Below are 20,860 nucleotides of genomic sequence, written 5' to 3'. Positions count from 1 at the left end.
AAGTGATGTGCTTTTGCACAAGCGAGCGCCCACACTGCATGAATGTTCTTGCGCAAGCGAGCTCTGATGAAGCACCGGTGCTTTTTCCTATAGTGTGGCTTGCACAAGAAACCCCTCTGGAGCAGCCACACTTGCCTTTTTGCACAATAGCTGTAGCGCAAAAGGGAGTTATGCCTCATAGAAGGAGGTTTACCTACACCAGCAAAAGCCCTCTGTTCTGCCGTTTTACTGCTGATTTACTCGCGTAAAAGCGCATTGGAGGCATGGACGCTTTGCAGGTTTTTGCGCAAAAATGGCTATTTTTGCACAAAAATCTTGCCGTGCAGATGTAGCCTGAGAGGGCATACCAATGAAGAAACCTCAGGGATGAGTCTGGCGTAGAGCGGAGCTCTTGGGAACCAGGCAATGAGGTCTCATGGGCTACCCCAGCAAATGCTAACACCCGACGCCACAGAGTAAGGCTACAGCAAAACACTGCGAATCTGAGTAGCCAGACTCTGTCAGTGGCTCACTGTGATGTGGTCAGGGTCATCTGAGGACAGGATTCGGCCTTGGCTCACACAGAATCATAGAACTGTAGTCCTGAAAGGAACCTTACAAGGCCGTGTAGTCCAGCTCCCTGTCCCGCTCCAGTATTATCTAACCCCGGTGCTTGTCAAACCTGACACCTGACAAGTGTTTGTCAAACCTGCTCCTAAAAATCTCCAACAAGATGGAGATAACACAACTTCCCTGGGCAATTCATCTCCATGCCTCACCTCCCTGACCGGTAGGAAGTTTTCCCTAATGTCCAACCGAAACTTCCTTTGCTGCAATGTCAGCTCACTGCTCCTTGTCCTTGCCTCAGCGGTTAAAGAGAACAATTTGCTTCCCTCCTCCATGTAAGTATCTTTCATGTAGTTGAAAACTGTTCTGTCCCTTCTGTCTTCTCTTCTCCAGACTAAGCACATCCAGTTCTTTCAGCCCTCCCTCACAGCTCATGTTCCCTGGACCTTTCATCCTCTCTGCTGCTCTTCCCTGGACTTGCTCAAATGTGTCCTCATTGTTCCTGAAACGTGGCTCCCAGAACTGGCTGCAATACTCCAGTTGGAGGCCTAATCAGTGCAGGGTAGAGCGGAAGAATGATTTCTTGGGTCTTGCTTTCAATGCTCCTGTTAATGCATCCCAGAATGAGGTTTGCTCCTTCCCCCTCTCTCTCTTTTTTTTTTTTTTGCAACAGGTAACTCCTGTTGGCTCCTATTCAGCTTGTTGTTCATTGTGGCCCCCAGACCCCATTCTGCAGTACTCCTGTGTAGGCAGATATTTCCCATGTTGTGTGCGCAACAGACTGTTCCTTCCTAAGTGGAGCACTTGGCATTTGACCCGACTGCATTTCATCCTGTTCTCCTCAGACCATTTCTCTCATTTGTCCAGCTCATATTGAATTCTAACCCTACCCTCCAGCGCGCTTGCAACCCCTCCCAGCTTGGTATTGTGTGCAAACTTCAGAAGCACCTGATGAAGATATTAAACAGAACTGGGTCCAGATCTGATCCTGCAGAACCCCATGCGTTATGCCCTTCCCGCTCGACTGTGAAACCCCCCTCTAGGGTCGGTTTTCCAGCCAGTTACGCACCCATTATATAGCAGCTCCATCTAGGCTGCCCTGCTCGCGTTTGTTTATGAGAGGGCCATGCGAGTCACTATCCAAACCAAGCGTGAGGCTCCGGGTTTCCGGTCTAGTGGAGTGGCACCCCCTCTCTGCACTCTACCAGGCAGCGGAAGCCCCCACACTCCTGCATTTCCATCTGCCCAGTGGTAAGTACAGACACTTCCTCACTTCAACAGGAGACAACATTTATTTACAAAGCGCTTTGAGATCCCTGGAAGGATTAAAGGAAAGACAAGCCCAGAAAGCACCTTTCCAACTCCTGCACGGATTCCTTTACCTGTAAGACACCAGGCTTACTTATCTTTGCCTGAGCATGCAACTGACTGGCAATAAGAAGGCAGTGCTCTCACGGCCTTCTGCACAGGAGATGAGCATCGTTTCTGTCCTATTTAACGATGGAGAATAGGTCACCCAGCAACTTGCCCAAGGTCACCCAGCAGGCCTCTGGCAGAACTAGGAAACAGGACCCAGGTCTCCCACATGCTAGACAACTGTGCTAACCAGTAGGCCACTCTCCCTTCCCCAGTCATGGAATTTCTTACTCTCTTAGGGTATGTCTACACTACAGTGTTATTTCGAAATATCTTATAAGATATTTCGAAATAACACGTCTACACACAAAATGCATTTCAAAATAGCTTTCTGCTATTTCGAAATAGCGCGTCCACACTGATTGGATGCTGAATCGCATTTAAGGCCAGCCAGAACTGGTTCCAGCAGGGCATCAGGTCAGACGTTACCTTGTGGCCAGGGTGGCCTGCAGGGCATCCTGGGAAGGGCTGGAGGCCCCCTATTTTGAAATAAGCATCTACATAGCACTTATTTTGAAACAGCAATTTCAAAACTGGCGCTATTCCTCGTGGAAAGCGCTTTACCAATTTCGAAATAAGCCCTCCGCTATTTCGAATTAATTTTGAAATCGCGGTTGGCTTGTGTAGATGCTAGGAAAGTTATTTCGCAATAACGTTGCTGTGTAGACAGACCTTTAGACCCAAGCAGCTCTCCAAGCATTAGTCTACACAGTGGCAGGGTGGGCAGCCGGGTTGTTCTGGAAAAGTCGTGTAGCCTAGCTCCTAGATTCAGAATGACCCAGAAACCCCATGGAATTTGCAATGTGCAGACAAGGCCAATTCCTCGGGGAAATGCAGACTCTGAGGGCAACACATACCCGATTTCTTCACCAGCTTCGATCTGCCTGGTGCTGAAGAAGGCAATCCTGGGAAAGCGCAGGTCCTGGTGCGACATGAATACTCGCACAGGGATGAGGTTTGGCTCACAGAGATGGTTGATGAAGCGGCTGATGTTGCCATAGAAACGAGCGTCTATGCAGTACACCTCTCCATCCTAGAGGGAGGAACAGGGAACGGTGCATTAGGTGGAGCTGTTTTAATATGAGCATCATTATTTAAAAGCAACTGAGATACAGGTCACTTCACAGTTAACACACAAGGGAATTTCGAGAGCTTTCAAAAGCTTAGAGCCTCCAACTTGAAGGCTTCACAGGCCAACCCATTATGCGGAGCATGACAAAATACACATCTCTTCCAACAGCGCTTGGCGTGCGTGCCCGGAGGCTGTTCCAAACACTCCTGACCTGAGGAGCGTTGTGCAGAGCTGAGCTAGCAGATCTGCTCTCCACAGACCTGCTGTGCTACAGCACCGACCTGCTCCCGTGGTACTTCTGTTCCATGCAAAACACACACCTGGTGGGTAAAAGGCCACTGGATTCAGGAACCAGAATCTCTCCTGTCCTGCTAATTGAACATGAGCGCTGAGAAGCACCAAGCCAGAGCTTACAGCCAACACGCTGCTTCCCTAGATGCCCGTGAAAGAGAGAACACCGACTGTCTCTCTTTCCAGAAGGCCCTCACCGTCACAATAGTAATATTTCGTTTTCCTCTGGGTTTTTTATTCCAATGGAGAATGACTGTGCAAGCTGCAGGCTTTAATTACAGACGCTAATTTCAGTCACGCGGAAGCCAAAAGCAAAAGGATCCATTAGTGGCGCTGACACTCCCTTCTGGGCAAGCACCTCACAATCTTTCATGGATCAGCTGGGCCAGAATTCTGGCAGCCAACCGATACAGCCACCCTAAGGCTGTGTCCAGACTCAGGGTTTTTTTCGAAAAAAGTAGCCTTTTTTTGAAAAAACCTCACCTGCGTCCAGACTCAAGCCGCGTTCTTTCGAAATTAAATCGAAAGAACGCGGCTTTTCTTTCGATGGCGGTAAACCTCATTTCACGAGGAAGAACGCCTTCTTTCGAAAGTTCCTCTTTCGAAAGAAGGCGTTCTTCAATGTAAATAGGGCTTCTTCGAAAGGGAGCATCAAGACTCACTGGATGCTTTCTTTCGAAAAAGCAAGCCGCTTTTTCGAAAGTTCAACGTGCAGTCTAGACGCTCTCTTTCGAAAGAGGCTTGCAGTCTAGACATAGCCTAAGAGAGGATCTGAAAAAGTTACACACTCGGTCTGTACTGAGCAGCCTGCTACAGTTTTTAAAAGGTAGCAGGCGTTGCAATTGTTACACTAACGGCCATACGAAAAAACCAGGCGTCTCCACTCGTGTTCTGTGAGTTGCCGTGAATCGCTCACTGACTGTACATTTGTCCCTCCTCGATCAACTTCTAAAAAATGGACCCGAAAGAGTTTTCCATAATGGGAATTTCGAAGGAGGGTAAACTCCGTGCGGCTGAGGTTCCCAGACTCTGACGTGGAGAATGAATGGTACTTCCAGGGCCAAGGACTGGAGGAGGAATGGGTGGGGGTGCTAAAAGCCCGGCCACAAGAGGACTCAGCTGGATGTGAAGGTTGCAGAGTATGTGAGGAACATATCGCTCATTCCACCGTGAGCCGCGTATTGGACCAGAGAAGGTGCCTGAGCTGTTTACAGCAGAGGGACGATAACACCCACCATGCTGGGATTTCAGAGGGGTTAACCCTGGCGGCCGGGCACTGGGGAGGAAAGGTTCAGCTTCTTCAGCTGTGATCAGCAGGAGCAAGGTATGCGCCTGGCGCGCCACAAGCGCATTGAGCCGGCCACCACCCTTGTGCGTTGTGCAAATGAGGTTCTGCTTACGGATTTGTGTCAGGAGCCGGGGGGACCAATGGCCGGGAGCTACAAGGGCCCTAATACTGAAACGGAAAATGTCACAGATGTCTCTGTAAGGCATGCAATCAACCACTTCTGTGACATAAATTTAGTCCTACTTATAATCACGGGGCCACCCCGTTTACCCGCTTTAAATACTGTCACAATATGAGCTTTCTTCCACTTGTCCCGACCTCCCCAGCACTCAAGACTTCCACAGACTCAAGACTAATAGTGCCAGTGAGCACCTCCTCCACATCTTTTACAACTCATGGGTGTGCATGTTCTGGACTGGCCGATATAAGTGTCTCACTTCAGGGGTTGCTGCTTAACATCCTCCTGAGATCCCAGTGGCGTGAAAAACGTGTTACCGTATCACAGCCTTTGGGTTTTCCTAGACTGCAAAACAGAGCTATGTACTGGGCTCTTCTGCCTTTCCTGCGTTATTGCTGTTAGTTCTACGATTTCCATCTAGTAATGGGCCAACACTTTGTCGGGATTCTTTTTGTTCCTAACATTATGAAAAACTCCTCCTTATTGGCCTTAATTTGCTAGTCACACATTTCCCCTTTTGCCCCTTGGCTTCCTTTACTGATTTTCTACAATTCCTACTTCTGATTTATATTCATCACTATCAACTTCCCTTTTCTTCCATTTGTTCTTTTTTTTTTATGGCTGCCTTCACTTTCCTTCAAAGCCTTTTCCTTAACCAATATAGCCGCCTTCCTCATTTGTGGCTTTTTGGACATACAGCGACGTCTTCTTAAGCAATTCCCAATGAGCATTCACATTTTGCTCATTAAATTCTTCCTCATAGCTCATCTGGCTGATACCCTGTTTTCAGTTTTGTGAAACTGCCCTTTTAAAGCACCCAAGTATAAATATATATTCCTGGCCTGGATTTTATTCTGTTTGCACATTAAAAATGTGATCAAGTCATGATCACTTGTATCTAAGCTACCATTAATTTTTAGTTCAGTGTTCAGTTCCTCTCCATCTGTCAAGACAAGGTCTAATATAGAATTCCCTTGCAGTGGTTTCAACAATTTCTTGAGTTAGGAAATTGTCACCTTCAATACTTAGAAATCCCAGGGCTGTTTTAGAACTGGCAGCATAGCCCCTCCAGCATCTGTCACTCAAACTGACGGTCCCTGTGGTCAAACAGCTCTTCTTTTGCTGCACCTTGGGGGCCGGTGCCCAAGAAGCCCATCGTGCTGTTCCCTAGTGTGATTTGGTCTCAGGCAGACACCAATAATACCCCTTTTGTGTTTGCTCTATTAGGACACTGATCCACAGGCCTTCCAGATCATTTTCTTCCATTTGGACATATTTTCCAATCACTCAGCAGCAATCTAGCAGGACCTGCCTTCTGTTTCCTGCCTTCACCTGATTGCTTCCCGCCCTCCTCAGTCTGGTTTGGCTGGCAGGTTTCTTTCTTTGATTGAGTGCTCCCATTTGGGGGGCTGTTTTTCCACAGACGATGAGGTGAAATCCCATACAGTTCCACTCCACAGACACTCCTGAAGAGACAGCTCCGCCCCGCTCCTCCCGGGAACTCAACACTCGCTTTCTCAAAACAGGACAGATTCTCACAATGGTTACCTAAACTGAGAGGCAGGATGGTCCGGTGGTTAGAGCTCTAGCCTACACATTGGTTTGGTTCAAATCCCAGAACTGTCACAGACTTCCTGAGTGACTTTGGGCACATCACCTGACCCCATTTTACAGCTGGGAAACTAAGGCATGGAGAGGAGAACAGCACTTCTCCACAGGTTGCTGTGAAGATAAAGATGTTAAAGACTACGAAGTACTGTGGGAATAAGAACCTGTCTGCATCTTTGATACTGCTGCAGCTGGTGAAGATACACAAGATGCATTGTTTCACTGCATATCCTGATGCCTCTTCATTGACCAAATCCCAGAAGCTAGGAGATGAAACACACCGACAGCACTAGGTTCTAATCTACTCTCTCCTGCCCCCTGCTTAAGACAGAAAATATCCCATAGGGATGAGTCCTGCACTTATACTGTCTCTGGTTTAGCAGCCTTTGATGGAATTGTCCTATAATTTATTCCACAAGCCCCTTTCCAACGTAACTTCTTTTAACGAATGTTCCCAACTCAACTCCGATCATTAGCGATTCCTTGATCTCCAGGAAGAGTTCCAGCCTGATAGGTAGAGGCATGTTCTCCCTCCACTTGAGGTGGGAGAGATTGAGGCTTGTTTTCAGAATGCCCAAACTGGCCTCTTGGATAAACATATTCCTTGCTCCATGAGATGTTTCAACGAGGGGAGGGATAACTCAGTGGTTTAAGCTTTGGCCTGCTGAACCCAGGGTTGTGCGCTCAATCCTTGAAGGATCCATTTAGGGATCGGGGGCAAATCTGTCAGGGATGGTACTTGGTCCTGCTGTGAGGGCAGGGAACTGGAGTTGGTGACCTTTCAAGGTCCCTTCCAGCTCTGTGAGATAGGGATCGCTCCATATTTTAAAAAAGAGAGAGAGTGTAGCAGATCTCTTACTCCATTAGGCCTGGTCTGCTTTACATGGGATGGCGGAAGTAAGACATGCAACTCCAGCTACGTAGATTACGACATAACTTACATCGTGTTTCTGTGCTGCCCATATGATGGGAGGCTGACAGAAGCACACGCTCCGGTTGGCTTTCCTTTATTCCTCATGAGGAGCAGGAGTAAAGGGGCCGGCGGGGCGCCCTTTGAGTTTGATCCTAGGGAGTTTATACTACACTCACTAAATCGAAACCCGGAAGATGGACTGCGGCAGCGTTGATCTTCTGTGTGGCGTCGACGTGCCCTTAGAGAGATGTTTCTGCAGCACTCCGAGTACTCTCAGTGGGGTCTGTCATGCTCTTGCACATAAACTCCCTTTGGTGCTCAGAGCTCCTGGCGATAAAACCGGAAATGACCATCCTGCTGCTATTCTGGCTTCACTTCTTCCAAGCATTTTCCCTCTGGATTCTCTCCAGTGGAGTGTGCTTTGCACAGCTGTCATCTTCACCAGGATCCTAGTGGTTATGATGACCCCATTATAATTTATTCGTCTAATGCTGATGATTTACAGAGGATCCGCTGTCTCGTATCTCTGCCCAGTGACTGTTCAGCTCCTCCAACGTAGCCAGAGCAAGGAGGAAATGCTGCTCCATGACCCAACAGGCCAGCTTGGCTTCTTTTCTCCAGCTGGACATTTCTTCTGATAGAATCCTGTTTTCCCTGGATCAGCACCGTACAACCAGGCAGCTTCTCCATGCCCTCGCAAGAAGCCTCTGACGGCCCTGGTGGTTAGCTGCATGGGGTGTTATGCAACCGCACAAGGGAGCTGAATCCACTCTTGCTCTCCAGCTGCAAGCAGGCCACATAGCTGTGCGGCCAGCACGCTGCATGTCTCCCAAGAGCACCAGATGTGAGCGCTGCACATGAGCTCTCACTCCAGGGGCTGGCAAAGGCAAGAATTCCTGCGAGGGAGCCCGCTTAGCCAGTCTCCAGTGCTACCGAGTGCCAGGCATTGCTCTACTAGCACGGCACCCCTCTGCACGACACAGGAGCAACTTGGAGGCATTCTACATGAACTCCTGAGCAGCTTTCCTCTGCCAAAGGCTGGTCCCTGGGAAGCAACCAGGGGGTGGCACAAGAAGCATCCCCTGCTGCAGGGATTCATACGCCCCCGTCTGAGGCAGAGCCAGGAATGCTCAGCAGCACTTTCACTCTCCCACATTGGCTGGTCAGCCCTAGGAAGCTGTGCCCAGGCAGGACAGGACATACCAGAGCCAGGTCCTCATGGGAAGGGAAAAACAGGCACAAGCTACATCACTGCGATCACTCTGGAACCTCCATCCCTGCAGGTGTTTAAGTCCCAGCTTGTCACAGCCCTGGCTGGGTTGATCGAGTTGGGGTTGGTCCTGCTTTGGGCAGGGGGCTGGACTCGATGCCTCCAGAGGTCTCTGCCTGCCCTGGGATTCTAGGATTCTATCAACCAAAATCTTCTGCTAGAAGCTGTTCCGTGGGCTTGGCAGGCTGGATGCAGTGGCCTTCTTCAGAGCTCTGCCAAGGCAAGTGTCTGGGATGCTCCCAAGGCCTTGTGTAGATGAGGGGATGAAATTGGGCAGCACTGGTGCACAGCTATGTCTGTGCAAGGAGGGCTGTGGCAGTACAGGGATAGCGGTATGCAATACCAGCAAAGTACAGCCCAGTTTATGGAGCTATACTGGCAACGCTGGGCTTTGTCCCACACCAAACAAGCTGTGCGGCAAGACAGTCCTGCCAGGATAACGACGTCTGCACCGTGGTCGGTCAGGACTCTCACGTCCTCACCCCCGGGCCTGGCACAGCTGTGGTGGCCGAAGCCTATAGCACAGACCCGGCGGACGTGCCAACGGCCCACACCAGCTATGCTGTGTCACACGCATCTCTGCACTGTGCTGTGTGGTTGCACTGGCCGCTGAGCACCCATCCTGCAGCGTTTCCAGCACAGCTTCCTGATGCAATGGCTTCTGGGAGATTCTGAAAGGCCAGGAGCCCAGGAGGACTATGGGAGAAGAGGCCAAACGCTCAGAATAGCGAGAGAAATTGGCGTCCTGGCCCCTTACGGAACTCCCGGCAATCCCCTGGTGCCAGCATCATTCTTATTTAGCCAGAAGGGAAGGCAGGAGGACCGAAGGGGGTTTCTGTGCTATTGCCTCCCAATCTGCCTGTTCCCTACAAGGTACTTTCAATCCTCGGCCCAGCCGGCCTCACTAACAGAGCCAGCTGACGAAACGCAGGACAGATGTGCGCTGGCAGCCACGCTGAAATGTCTCAATGCAGCTGCTCTCTATCGATGCGGAGATGAGGGCTTGGTTAGTCATCGATGCTGCCTGCTAGCCAGTCCATGGCTGAGCAGACTGAGCAGTTAGTGACATTTACAAGAGGCTGGTCCTTCTATTTTCTGACTCCTCACTGGATCCTTCCGTAGTGGCTGGGAAAGCCCCTCCCTTTCTTAAAGGCAACGCCTCTTTTTACATCTCTAATCACCAAACCCTATGTTTGCACCCCCACCCCAATTGTCCTGCAATCACCACGTACCTCTCTGCAGGTTTGCGCTTGCTGAGCACAGAGCCGCATTAGGCTTTCGCTCAGACTTTCTGGAGTGAGCATAAAGCCCTGAGAAAGGATTGAGCTCACAGCTCGAGGGACAGCCGTCCTTCTCCAGGCAGATTCAGCTGTCCCAGCAGCAGCATGAGCTCCCCCGCACTGCCCTGCCCGGGTACCGGAGGAACCATCCTTTGCCGGTGAGCTGGTATTTCAGTCTATCAGCTCACTAATCAGAGAGCTCTTCGTTTAGGCTGCCAACATGGGTGCTGGCTAGTGCCAGCGGGGTGGTGGGCTTTGCTACGGAGGCACGTGGCCATTAGAAACCAGACTGAGACAACTAATTTATTTCACACGGGCCAAACAGCCATCAGCGGGGGATAACGTGCTGTGACCATCGATCTGAGCTGCATTCAAACGCAGCCAGGTTTCGTACCCATTACCAATTCCCTACACCACGCAGTCCACGCTTTACTTAGCGGTGAATCAACTGCGGTGACCGGCAGGTGAGAAGTGCTTCTCAGCTCCTGCCCTGCCCATCCAGCTGGGAACAAATGTTCTTTTAGCTCTCCAGAGCAGCCAGAGCTGGCTTTTGTTTTGCCAGGGCGTCCCTTCAACACACTACCTTGTTGTCAAGGTCAAAGAGGTAGGAGTCTTCTTCACGTACATCTGCCTCTGAATCAGAAATCAGCTCTCCAACGTACCTGTCGGACGAATGGGAAATGCAGCAGTGAGCTTATGCAAATGCGCGCTTGGATTTTAATGTCTTGACTATTGTGTGCAAAGAACGAAAGTGACATAGTCAGTTAAAAGTCAGGGGCCAACTCCTCAGCAGGTGTAAACCAGCAGATGCTCATCAAAGCCCGCGGAGTGTTGCTGATTGACACTCACTGAGAATTGGGCCCCATGCATTTGAAATAAAATCAAAATTCCTTTACTCAGGCTACTGCTAATACTTTTGAACGTTCCAAGTCCATTTTAAAACGGGGGACACCTTTTCCCTCCAAGCAGTGTCCTTTTGCGGTTCTCCCGGCTGCCCAATAACGGCAGACAAGTTAGTTTGGCTTTTGGCTACTGTCTGCTGACTTTCTGGTTCTCACGGGCAATGTTGCAACACATGGGCAGCACGCGCTGGAGGAGGACAGTCACATACCAGCACAGAACTGTGTGCTCTGCAATGGGCAAACATGGAAATACTGTGACTGGTCATAGAAGCTACTCATTGGAAGCCTACGACCAGCCCCCCTTTCCGGGCCTCGCCCTCCCAAATACGGCTTGGAGGCTCTGTCGAGTGCAACACCTGGGTTCTTTGTTCTTTTGCAGGTTCCCCACCACCAGTGTCCAGCCAGATACCAACTTTACAGGGTTTTTCTCCACTCCCAGGTAGAGTCTGGCACCAGCTAGGATGCTTCCAACTCCCTCCCTCCCTGCCTTCTCCCGGCCTTCTGGCCCTTCCCAGCCGTTGTAGCCTCTCGCTGCCAGTCCGCAGGCCAGCATCAGCCTTTTCCACCAGTCCCAATCAGCTCCTCTTTATTGGAGCTGACGGGGCAGGAGCTAGTTAAGTGCTCTCCCACCAGCGCTCTGCCACACTGTGTCCCCCTCCCCCCGAAGGTCAGCGCTATGTTAACCGGACGGGACGGGGCTGCACTGGGGGAAAGGCCAATCTCAGCTGTGCACTTTGAAAAACGTTAGTAGTGTAACTCAAGCCAACGTAGCTTAGGTCTATTTACAGCTGGCTCCTCCCTGCGCGGGGTCGACGGGAGCACCTCTCCCATGGACTCCCTTACTCGTCTCGTTCCGGTGGCATGCTGGAGTCCGAGGGAGAGTGATCAGTGGTCGGTTTAGCGGGTCTTCGCTAGACCCACTGAATCGACCCCCCGTGGATCCATCAAAGGAACCTGAGCCTCCTACCACTTGCAAATCAGGAGTATGACTATCAGAGTCCATACGGTGACAATGGTGTCAAACCAGTGTTCCTGAAATCACCATTAGGCCCAGCAAGCCGAGAGGTTAGTCTTCTTCTCTCCATCTGAAATGGCTTCCTTTCAAGCAGAGAATTAAATATTTGTAGCTTCCTCCAGGCTTGTGGCATGGCCAGGCCAGCTACCACTATTATTCTTGTTTTTTTGTGTTGCCTTCTGCCGAGGAACCCCAGTCAGGAACCAGGAACTCACTCAGCTACTGTCTCACTTCCCTTCTGCTTCTCAGTCTCTTTTATATTTGGTTCGCGACAACTTTGGGGGTATGTCTAGACTGCATCTCTCTGTCGGCAGAGGGATGCAGATTAGGCAGGTCGACATTGCAAATGAGGCAGGGATTTAAATATCCCGTGCCTTATTTGCATAAATATGGCCGCTGCGTTTTGCCGATTCCGCACTTTGTCAGCAAAAAGTGGCAGGAGGCATAAGGGAGCTGTGGAAAAAGGCTTTCTTTCTTGACAGATCCCTCTCTAGACTGCCGCTTTTTGCTGACAAAGTGCTGAATTGGCAAAACGTGGCGGCCATTTTTATGCAAATTAGGCGTGGGATATTTAAATCCCTGCCTCATTTGCAATGTCGACCTGCCTAATCTACATCCCTCTGCCGACACAGGGATGCAGTCTAGACATACCCTGGAACAGGAGCTGTTCTGTGTGCACACAGTACCTCGCACGAGGGGTAGAACTCCTCGGTGCTATAGTAAAACAAATTGGTAAGCAGTGAAGGGTTAAAAATATGAGCAACTGTCCCTTGAAGAGCACACGGAGATTTCCACACTACAGTATTTGTTCCTTACCCTCTGAACAGCATTTTTTCCAGCTTCCAAGCACTTTCCCAACATTAACTGTGCGCATTTACCCTCGTGCTGCCAGCATTTGACCCTAGGGCTCTGGAGATGAAAGCCTGAAGCACTAACGCAGAGAACCACCATGCCTTCCGTAACAGAGGGGGAGTTCAGATGCAGTTCCTGACCTCGGGCAGCCCAGCACAAATCTGTGCTGCCAGACTAGGACACGAAGCAGCCTATCATTTTGCCTTCAGTGCATCTTGGTATTTATTAACCACTCCCGGAAGGCTGCAGCATTACGGGAAATCACAAAATCGTTAGTAACCCAGCGCAACAGGGGATTAGGATGGAGCAAAATTGCTTTAGTGTCGCACCGCAGCCAGCACTGACGGCGGTTAAAAAGCAGCTGAATAATGGCACAGGGAAAGTGTTCTATTTCAAGCCAATCCTTTTGATAAGCAATTGTGAGCCAAAAAAAAAAAAAAAAAGAGAGGAGTTAAAATGGATCTTGAGACGTAGCTCAGATGTTCCTTTACGGCCCAATTCTGCAACTCCTCTTCGCTTTCAGCAGGACTAACTCCGAGAGGCTGGAGTCACAGACCACCAGTGTGCACCCCAACCACGAACTGGGGACTCCGGCCAACGGCCATGTATGGCCTAGGACAGGCCACTCCAACCTCGGTGACTCTGGAAGGGGGTGCCTGGCCTTTGCAGGCAGGAAGCCTACATCTTACTTAACCTCTTTCAACTGGGAGCTTCCTTTTTTTCGCCCCGTTTCCAGGCAGGATTTGAGTTGATTTTTCCCTCCATTCGTGCTGGACCCAGTTGGTCTCTGGGCCTAGGGTTTGTTCTGAGGGATAGCTCAGTGGTTTGAGCATTAGCCTGCTAAACCCGGAGTTGTGAGTTCAATCCTTGCAGAGGCCATTTGGGGCAAAAATTTGCCAGGGATAGTACTTGGCCCTGCTGTGAAGGCAGGGGACTGGACTCGATGACCTTTCAAGTTCTAGGAGACAGGCAATCTCCATTCATTTATACATTTTTTAAATTTAATTTGAACTTTGAATGCTCCTTGTGAGCAGACAGCCCTGTTTGATGTCTACCACCATCGCTCTAGAGCCCAGCTGCAGTATGGATCACCGGGCAAGGCTTGGCTTTGGGCCCGAACCATGAAAACACCACCAAGGGGGTTATAGCTTCTAATGAGGTTTTGCAGGTGCAGGAAAACTTCTACCATGTTCTAGCTGAATGTATTTATTTAAATTCCTGCCACTGTTCAGAATTCGCGTCGGCTCAAGTGTCTCAAGAGGCGACGCCCTGAGAATTAATTTCCTGACCCAGTCCAAAATACTATGGGGCATCGGTGACATACTGCTAAGACACAGAGAGCCTGCTTTCATGGGCAGCACAAGAGCCTGGCCTCACTGAGAACATGGCTGAATGGGACATTTTCCAAAGATCATTATGAATTATCTGCATCACGCTGAAGCCTAAGGAACCGTGTTGAGGTTTAAACCCAGTTGCAAGTGAATTGCTGAGTCAGGGTCCAAACCAGTGCTTTGGTCCAGGACAGAACTCTGACTTGTCTCACACTGACCAGGAACCAGCCCAACCCAAAACGTAGGCTCCAGAGATACTCAGGCACCCCCAACACCTAGACTTTGGGATGTTCCAGATGCGATTTTTATAGTTTGAGCCCATCTCCAATAGAAAATGGATTATTTCTACCCCCGCCCTGCGTTTCCAGTATCTCTGCTCATTTCTGGAACACAATCAAAGCCTTCAGAGCATAAACCAATGCGTCTCTTAGGCATCTCTCTCAATACAGCAGTTGCTGCAGCAAAGTCATAAGCCTGGAGTCAGGAAAGCATTCCAATTCTGCACAGCACTTAAGCACATGTTTAAATCTCACGCGTGTCAAATGGATTTTAGCACATCCTTGTGTGCTTTGCTGAATGGGAATTTGTGTGACCACTCTTGTTCCAGGTGAGCTTATGAGATGATGGTAGACTCCAGCAGGACGGGGAAAACGTGAAGATATGCTCATACTACTTAGGAATGTTCACTGAGGGTATGTCTAGACTACATGCCTCTGCCGACAGAGGCATGTAAAATAAGGCTACCCGACGTAGTCAATGAAGTGAGGATTTAAATATCCCCGGCTTCATTAAAATGAAAATGGCCACCGCGCTGTGCCGACAATCAGCTGAGCCAGCACAGCGTGGTGGCCATTTTTATTTTAATGAAGCCGGAGAGATTTAAATCCCCGCTTCACTGACAATGTTGGGTAGCCTATTTTACATGCCTTTGTCGGCAGAGGCATATAGTCTAGACATACCCTCTGTGGATGGATCACTTCACAACTCCTTGGTCTGTTCATTCTCTCTGAAGCACCTGGCATGGGCCACGGTCAGCAGACAGGGTTCTGGGCTACACGGCTCTTTGGTCTGACCCACTGTGGCCGTTTTTATATACTTAATGTTCTATACAAAGCCATTTCTTTTTGCCCCCATCTCTCCCTTTAGGAAGGAGCACTCTAATTTTGGTGCACGACACCAACTGTCCAACACATCATCAGAGTCATGGGCTGATGCTTTCTTTCGAGCTACTCTAAGCCGATCAACTTACTCGCACACGAACGTCCCCAAGGGAATGTCCTGCATCGACCGCACGCCCCAGCCCATCTTCTGAGTCCGATAAAGCTGCAATCGAACCCTGAAAGACAAGAAAAGGGGTCCCATTAATGGCAGCAGAGGGCATCCGCTCTCGGAGGAGGGGAGGGCTACGCAGAAACCACAAATTGAATCAGAACACGTGAATTTCAAGAGACAGTTTCTCGCTTTGTTACAATGCGACCCCAGTTCCTTGCATTCCAGGAGCTGATCCCCCTGCTACTGCGAGTGGAAGGAAAACCAGGTGCAAACTGGCTGGCGGCCCAGCAAGATGGGGAAGCAACTACCCCCATCCTGCAGAACCTTCTTCACAACACTCCACGGGGACCGGGCTTAATGCTTGGGGAGGGGGAGGTCACTATGGGCCTGGGTGCTCTCCATGGTACCTCCCACCCCCTAAAACCACTGGGGATTTACACATGGAATTCAAATGTCAGCTACCAGCTTCTCTTCCCTTCCCATGGTCCCCATCCGCCCAATGGAAGGGGGAGAATTCAGCAGGACAGCATGGGTGTGAAGGGGGGGCAGGGAACCAGGGCATGGGATCGCTATACAGCTACGCTTTCCCTCTGCAGAGCGGTGGAAAGGTGGTGGGTCCCAACTGTTCCTAGCCAAGCCGCTAGCTGACAGGCCGGAAGGGAAGTCCGTAACTTGAAACATGCTGGGTTTCCTGGCCCCTTTATAGCACCCATAAAACCAGACCCCTGTGTGGTCAGCTAGTGCACTGCCTCAGCCACTGCTGGCGTATTCCACCTTGCAGTGGGCATGCCCCAGGAATGCTGATCTCCTGCAGCCCCACTGGTGCCTAATTCCACCAGCACAGACTCCACTATCAGAGGGGAAATCCTGCTGAGCCCTCTTTTTCCCTTTCTTTCATTTCACCCTGTTACGTCCTGCACAGTCAACCTGTGGAACTCCTTGCCTGAGGAGGCTGTGAAGGCTGGGACTATAACAGGGTTTAAAAAAAGAGCTAGATAAATTCATGGAGGTTGAATCCATAAATGGCTATTAGCCAGGATGGGTAGGAACGGTGTCCCTAGCCTCTGTTTGTCGGAGGGTGGAGATGGCTGGCAGGAGAGAGATCGCTTGATCGTTACCTGTTCGGTTCACTCCTTCTGGGAGAACTGGCATTGGCCACTGTGGTCATTCTTATGTCCTTGGCTATGTCCTTTATATTGCCTACATTAAATCAGGCCTCTCCTCCTGGGCACGTCACACCCTTGGCAGACGGTGCCAGAAGCATGGCCCGACGTTGATGCACTCTCCTTAGCGCTAACAGCTGCAGAAAAGGCGGCTGCCCTGCACTGGGGGCCGGAGGAAGCATGGGCCACCTCGCTTGCTTTTCCGACACCAGGTAGGCTTGGAAACGTGTCACTGATGAAGAACATTAATTGGGAGCCAATTTGAGAAGGGAAACATGGAGAATGAAGGGGGAGCACCCAGGCTTCACTACTGGGCAGCCACTTGGCAGATCAAGAGTTTTCCCTGATTCCTCAAAGGATGCTGCCCCCAGAGCTCTGGGAAATATCTGACCTCCCCGTGGGTGCCTCAGGGCCTCCCCACTCAACCCCAGCATCAAGGTTCAGAGCTGCTCTGCTTCCCTCAGCAAGACTTTAACAAATGGCACAACAGCGACAACCCTACGTGTGCAGTGCTCCACATGAACACACAGGCTGAACTGGCCGGTGGGGGTTTTAAAATACATTTCAAATATTCAAAGTTAAAAACCCCGCAATCAGCTCTTTACAAACCAAAACCAGCCCGAAGCACAGACATCGGTGTAACCGGGGTCAGTTCTCCACACCATCCTTCCCTCCGTTTTATAGGAGACAGACCATGTTTCCAAATGGAGTCCCTGAAGTTAAGGCCTTACATCCATTCTCAGGCAATACAGGGAGTCCCTGCTATACGTCACCCCGGTATACGCCGATTAACGTCGTTGGCGCTGGTGGGAACTGCTGCGTTATGAGTCTTCCCATTCCCTGCACTTGTGTCGCACAAAAAAAGAGCCAATTTGCACAAACGGAAGTCAGCTGAGGAGAAAAAATTCCCTGCTTTGCCTCGTTTCACTATACATCCATGTTCTTTTGGAACGTATCTTGGGCGTATAGTGGGGACGTGATTGATGGCACTGAAGTCAATGTGTGCTGAGCGTCTCTGGAAAAAAATCAACCAGACCTGTGACATAGGAACTTTAGGAACCCAGATCTGCAAGCTTTGGCCTCTGCTTCTGATTACGAACAGCTAGCCAATAATTCTGATCTAAATGGCTTTGCTGTTTACCGTATTATTAGTCTATTTTCCCGAAGACCATATCCTGAAAGTAACATCTAAACTGCCACTGAAGCAACTAATAAACTGTATGGTTAATCTCACTAAAGAACACAAGAGGGACCATGTGCCTAAGAGGAAGCCTAACCGATCCCACGGCCCTGCTCTGGATTGGTGCTTCCTGGCAGGATCCTGGGGCATGGCTCCGATTTACATCTTTCAATCACAATATAAGCATGCCCTCCTCTTTGGGAATCTTTGCCTTTAGGGACAAACGAGAGCAGATGAGCAGGGAACTTTATTCCTTTTTTTAAAATGACCCAAACCAGGAGCCTTCTCTCTCACCTGAGCCCATTCTGCACGACCCGATTCCGGCAGTTTCGCCAACAGGAGCAAGCGTGGTTACACTCGAAGATCAGCGGTGGCTCAGACATGTTGAATTCAGGCAGGAGTCGGCCATCCTGGAGACATGAGATCAGGACGGGATTAACTCTGTATTCCTACGTTTTTCAGGAACTGGAGTGAAAGCTAGAAAAGCTCCAATCCAGAGCTGAATTTGCCCAAAGTGTAAGTCAATCTAAAGCTGATAAGCCAATTCCCATCCCTCTTCTAGTGTTGACTCAGATGATAACATGGATCCAAACTCAAACTTCCCCACAGTTTGAGGAAGTTCTGCAGCATTAGCGGAAACAGGAGACAGGCAATACACAAAAGCAGGACCTTGCATGCATGCACTGCTATTCGCCTGCAGATCTCAAAGTGCTTTACAGCAGTGTGCCTGCATCTTTTGTCACAATTTGCAACTGGAGAAAGAGACACTCTGTGGTACAGCCTGGTGTAGAAACCAGGTCTCCAGATTCTGAACCCAGGGCTCATGCAGCTGAACCATACTGGTCAAATTATACAAGCAATGAAGTTACTTTAGATTGTGAAGCCTGTCAAAGGACAATTATAACAGATTCCTGGCAAAAGCCAAGAGATACCAAAATCGCCAAGGGAGAAGCCTGCAGGGGACGTGTGATCTTAGTGGAACCTATGTAAGAATTAACCTGAAATCTCCCTGGTGACTTAAGCATATACACACAAAACACTAGAGCCGCCACCTAGCAACCCTGTAATTAAAATGCACCCATTCAGCCTCCCCAGGAGGTAGATCACAGTAAATAAAGGAAAAATAAAATACCACTAGTCACGTCCCCTCTTTTATAAATTACACTTAATGACTAAACAACTCACCCTGCTCTTCAATGGAGCTTGCATGGATTGTTAAACCCTGCGTATCATGTGGGTATAATTAATGGCTCCGTTGGTACAGAAGTAACACTGGTTTTAGATTTATTGCGTCTCTTGCCACGTACACACGGAAGCCAAGGTTGTTTGAGACGCTGGACTTAAGAAAATCTTCAAGACATTTGTTAAAATTAACTGTTATAAATATTTTGCAGCACTCACGTGCTTATCAGCCCAACCCAACGTGAAGTTCAAAAGTTCTCACCTTGTCATACCAGCAGCGCATACTGAGTTGGCCACACATGCAGTTACTGGAGGAGCAGTCATCTATGCACACACAGTACTGGAAAGGAGAAACAAGCAGAGCCAGTTCTCACACAAGTGCAACACAAAGACCAACAGGAAACAGCTATCAACTTAGCTGCCTCATCCTCTCCCCAACACCAAGCCTATGGGAGTCTCCCAAGTATTTAACAACCAGGCATAATTCTCTCCCTCGCTCTCATCAGACAATTGCAGTTTCGCTGGTTTCACGGGGCTTTTTTGGGCGAGTGGCATCACCGAGGGCAAGCGAGGTCCCAGAACCGAAGTGTGCAGTTAGCTCTGACGGGGGTGGGGCCGTGTGCATTTTTCTCTCACGCAGGAGTGAATTCCAGCACAGCTCCTGCTCTTGTGAAAGTTCTCTCCTGCACTCAAGACCCAACCCACCGGTTGGCAGAGTCCCTGCTCCTGTGGAAAGCAGCTGTCCTGAGCTGCCGGGGCCACAGAAGGCGGGGTAACTTCTCAGATATGAAGGGCCAGTTGATCGGAGTGCTCCGAATATTAAGACACAAGCCTGGATGCTGAGTTCGGTGTAGGAGGGAAACACTGGAGTGACGTGTCCCTGGAGGCCTGTGTTGCTAAGTAGATGGGCTGCTGAATTCTGTACCAATTGATAGTATTTCAGGGCAGGTGGTTTCATCCCTAAATATGATGAGCTGTAAGTCAAGCCAGGGAACCCAGGAAGGCCTGATCGTGACTCTATGGGATTTATACAGGACTCATAAGAGCACACAGCCTCCATGCACACCACATAACAACACCATCAATAGCATGGGTTATTCCTACTGCCAAATATTCCTTTGCTCTTTCACAGATTCTGTCATCTGAGGATCTACACCCGTGGACTAGTTAAAGCCTCACTACCTCTGAACGGAGTGTAAGGGCTGCATCAGAAAAGCCACCAATCTCAAGGGTGGAACGGAACGTGCTGCTAGCAGCTGTTTAAGAGGAGAAGGGATGAAGAATCCCACATGAAAGAGAAAGAGCTGGGGAATTTAGGGAGGCAGAGTCCAAATGCCTAAGCTTGAATTTTGCCAGGACTAAAGGGTTAAACACCCCATCTCTGACTGGAAAAGGCCATGGGGTGTTCAATTCAGACACAATGGGAAGGATTGTGGGTCTTCTCTCATCTTAAAACTCGCCCTTCCGGCATCCCAGTGCCTCTGAGCCTTGACTTTCAAACTTCCACGCAACGAAACGTTTTCTCCGTTCCAAGGAGCAGGGGGAGGAATTTCCATTGCTCTGTTGCAAAAAGACCCACACCAACCAGGTGGAGGAGGCAAGCATGTAACTGGTCAACCCTGACTGCTCAAAGCACTGCATCTCCTGAGAGAGACAGACACCCCCCTCCTTCCCATGGGAACAAAGCTCTGCCCAGCACACGCCCGCTGACTCTGATCTGCACCCGGCGACATCTCTAACCACACTGCATGCCAAGATGGGAGAGAACAGCCAGCCACCCACGTGTGCGCCCGGCCCAACTAACCTGCAAATGAGTGATGTTTCTGTCGATGTTCATTGGGGAGGTCACGCAGTTCTGAGACACATATTTGTAGTTGCTGGGACAAGGCTCGCCATCCACGGCGTTGATACACGGAATGGGGATCCGCTCGTAGCCCCGGGCAATGTCTCTGTCACAGCAGGGGAAAAGGGAGGGGAGAGAATAATCCCTTTTGCAACCAAGATACAATCGTCTGGCGATTATGAAATCAACAAGCGCGGCTTGAGCGGCATCCCAAGTGCAGTTTGATCGCTCAATATTTAAGGGTGACCGGAACTCGGT

The 20,860-nt window shown here is 49.9% G+C and overlaps 1 protein-coding gene across 13 annotated transcripts in view; it reads right to left on the bottom strand.

Annotated features, from left to right (window-relative positions):
• EHMT1 (euchromatic histone lysine methyltransferase 1) overlaps positions 1-20,860 on the bottom strand; it is a 178,925-nt gene that overhangs the window by 7,806 nt on the left and 150,259 nt on the right. For all 13 annotated transcript variants that reach the window (XM_075905437.2, XM_089772893.1, XM_075905436.2 and 10 more), the window contains 6 exons: positions 20,564-20,708; positions 19,022-19,099; positions 17,872-17,987; positions 15,212-15,298; positions 10,446-10,524; positions 2,820-2,995 (listed from right to left, as the gene is read on the bottom strand). In XM_075905437.2, the coding sequence (XP_075761552.2) occupies positions 2,820-2,995; positions 10,446-10,524; positions 15,212-15,298; positions 17,872-17,987; positions 19,022-19,099; positions 20,564-20,708 (681 nt within the window). The remainder of the gene's footprint in view (positions 1-2,819; positions 2,996-10,445; positions 10,525-15,211; positions 15,299-17,871; positions 17,988-19,021; positions 19,100-20,563; positions 20,709-20,860) is intronic.

This window comes from Pelodiscus sinensis, chromosome 23 (genome assembly GCF_052426305.1).
Source record: "Pelodiscus sinensis isolate ZL-2025 chromosome 23, ASM5242630v1, whole genome shotgun sequence".
Classification (NCBI taxonomy): domain Eukaryota; kingdom Metazoa; phylum Chordata; order Testudines; family Trionychidae; genus Pelodiscus; species Pelodiscus sinensis.
This window is presented reverse-complemented; position numbering and strand designations above follow the sequence as displayed.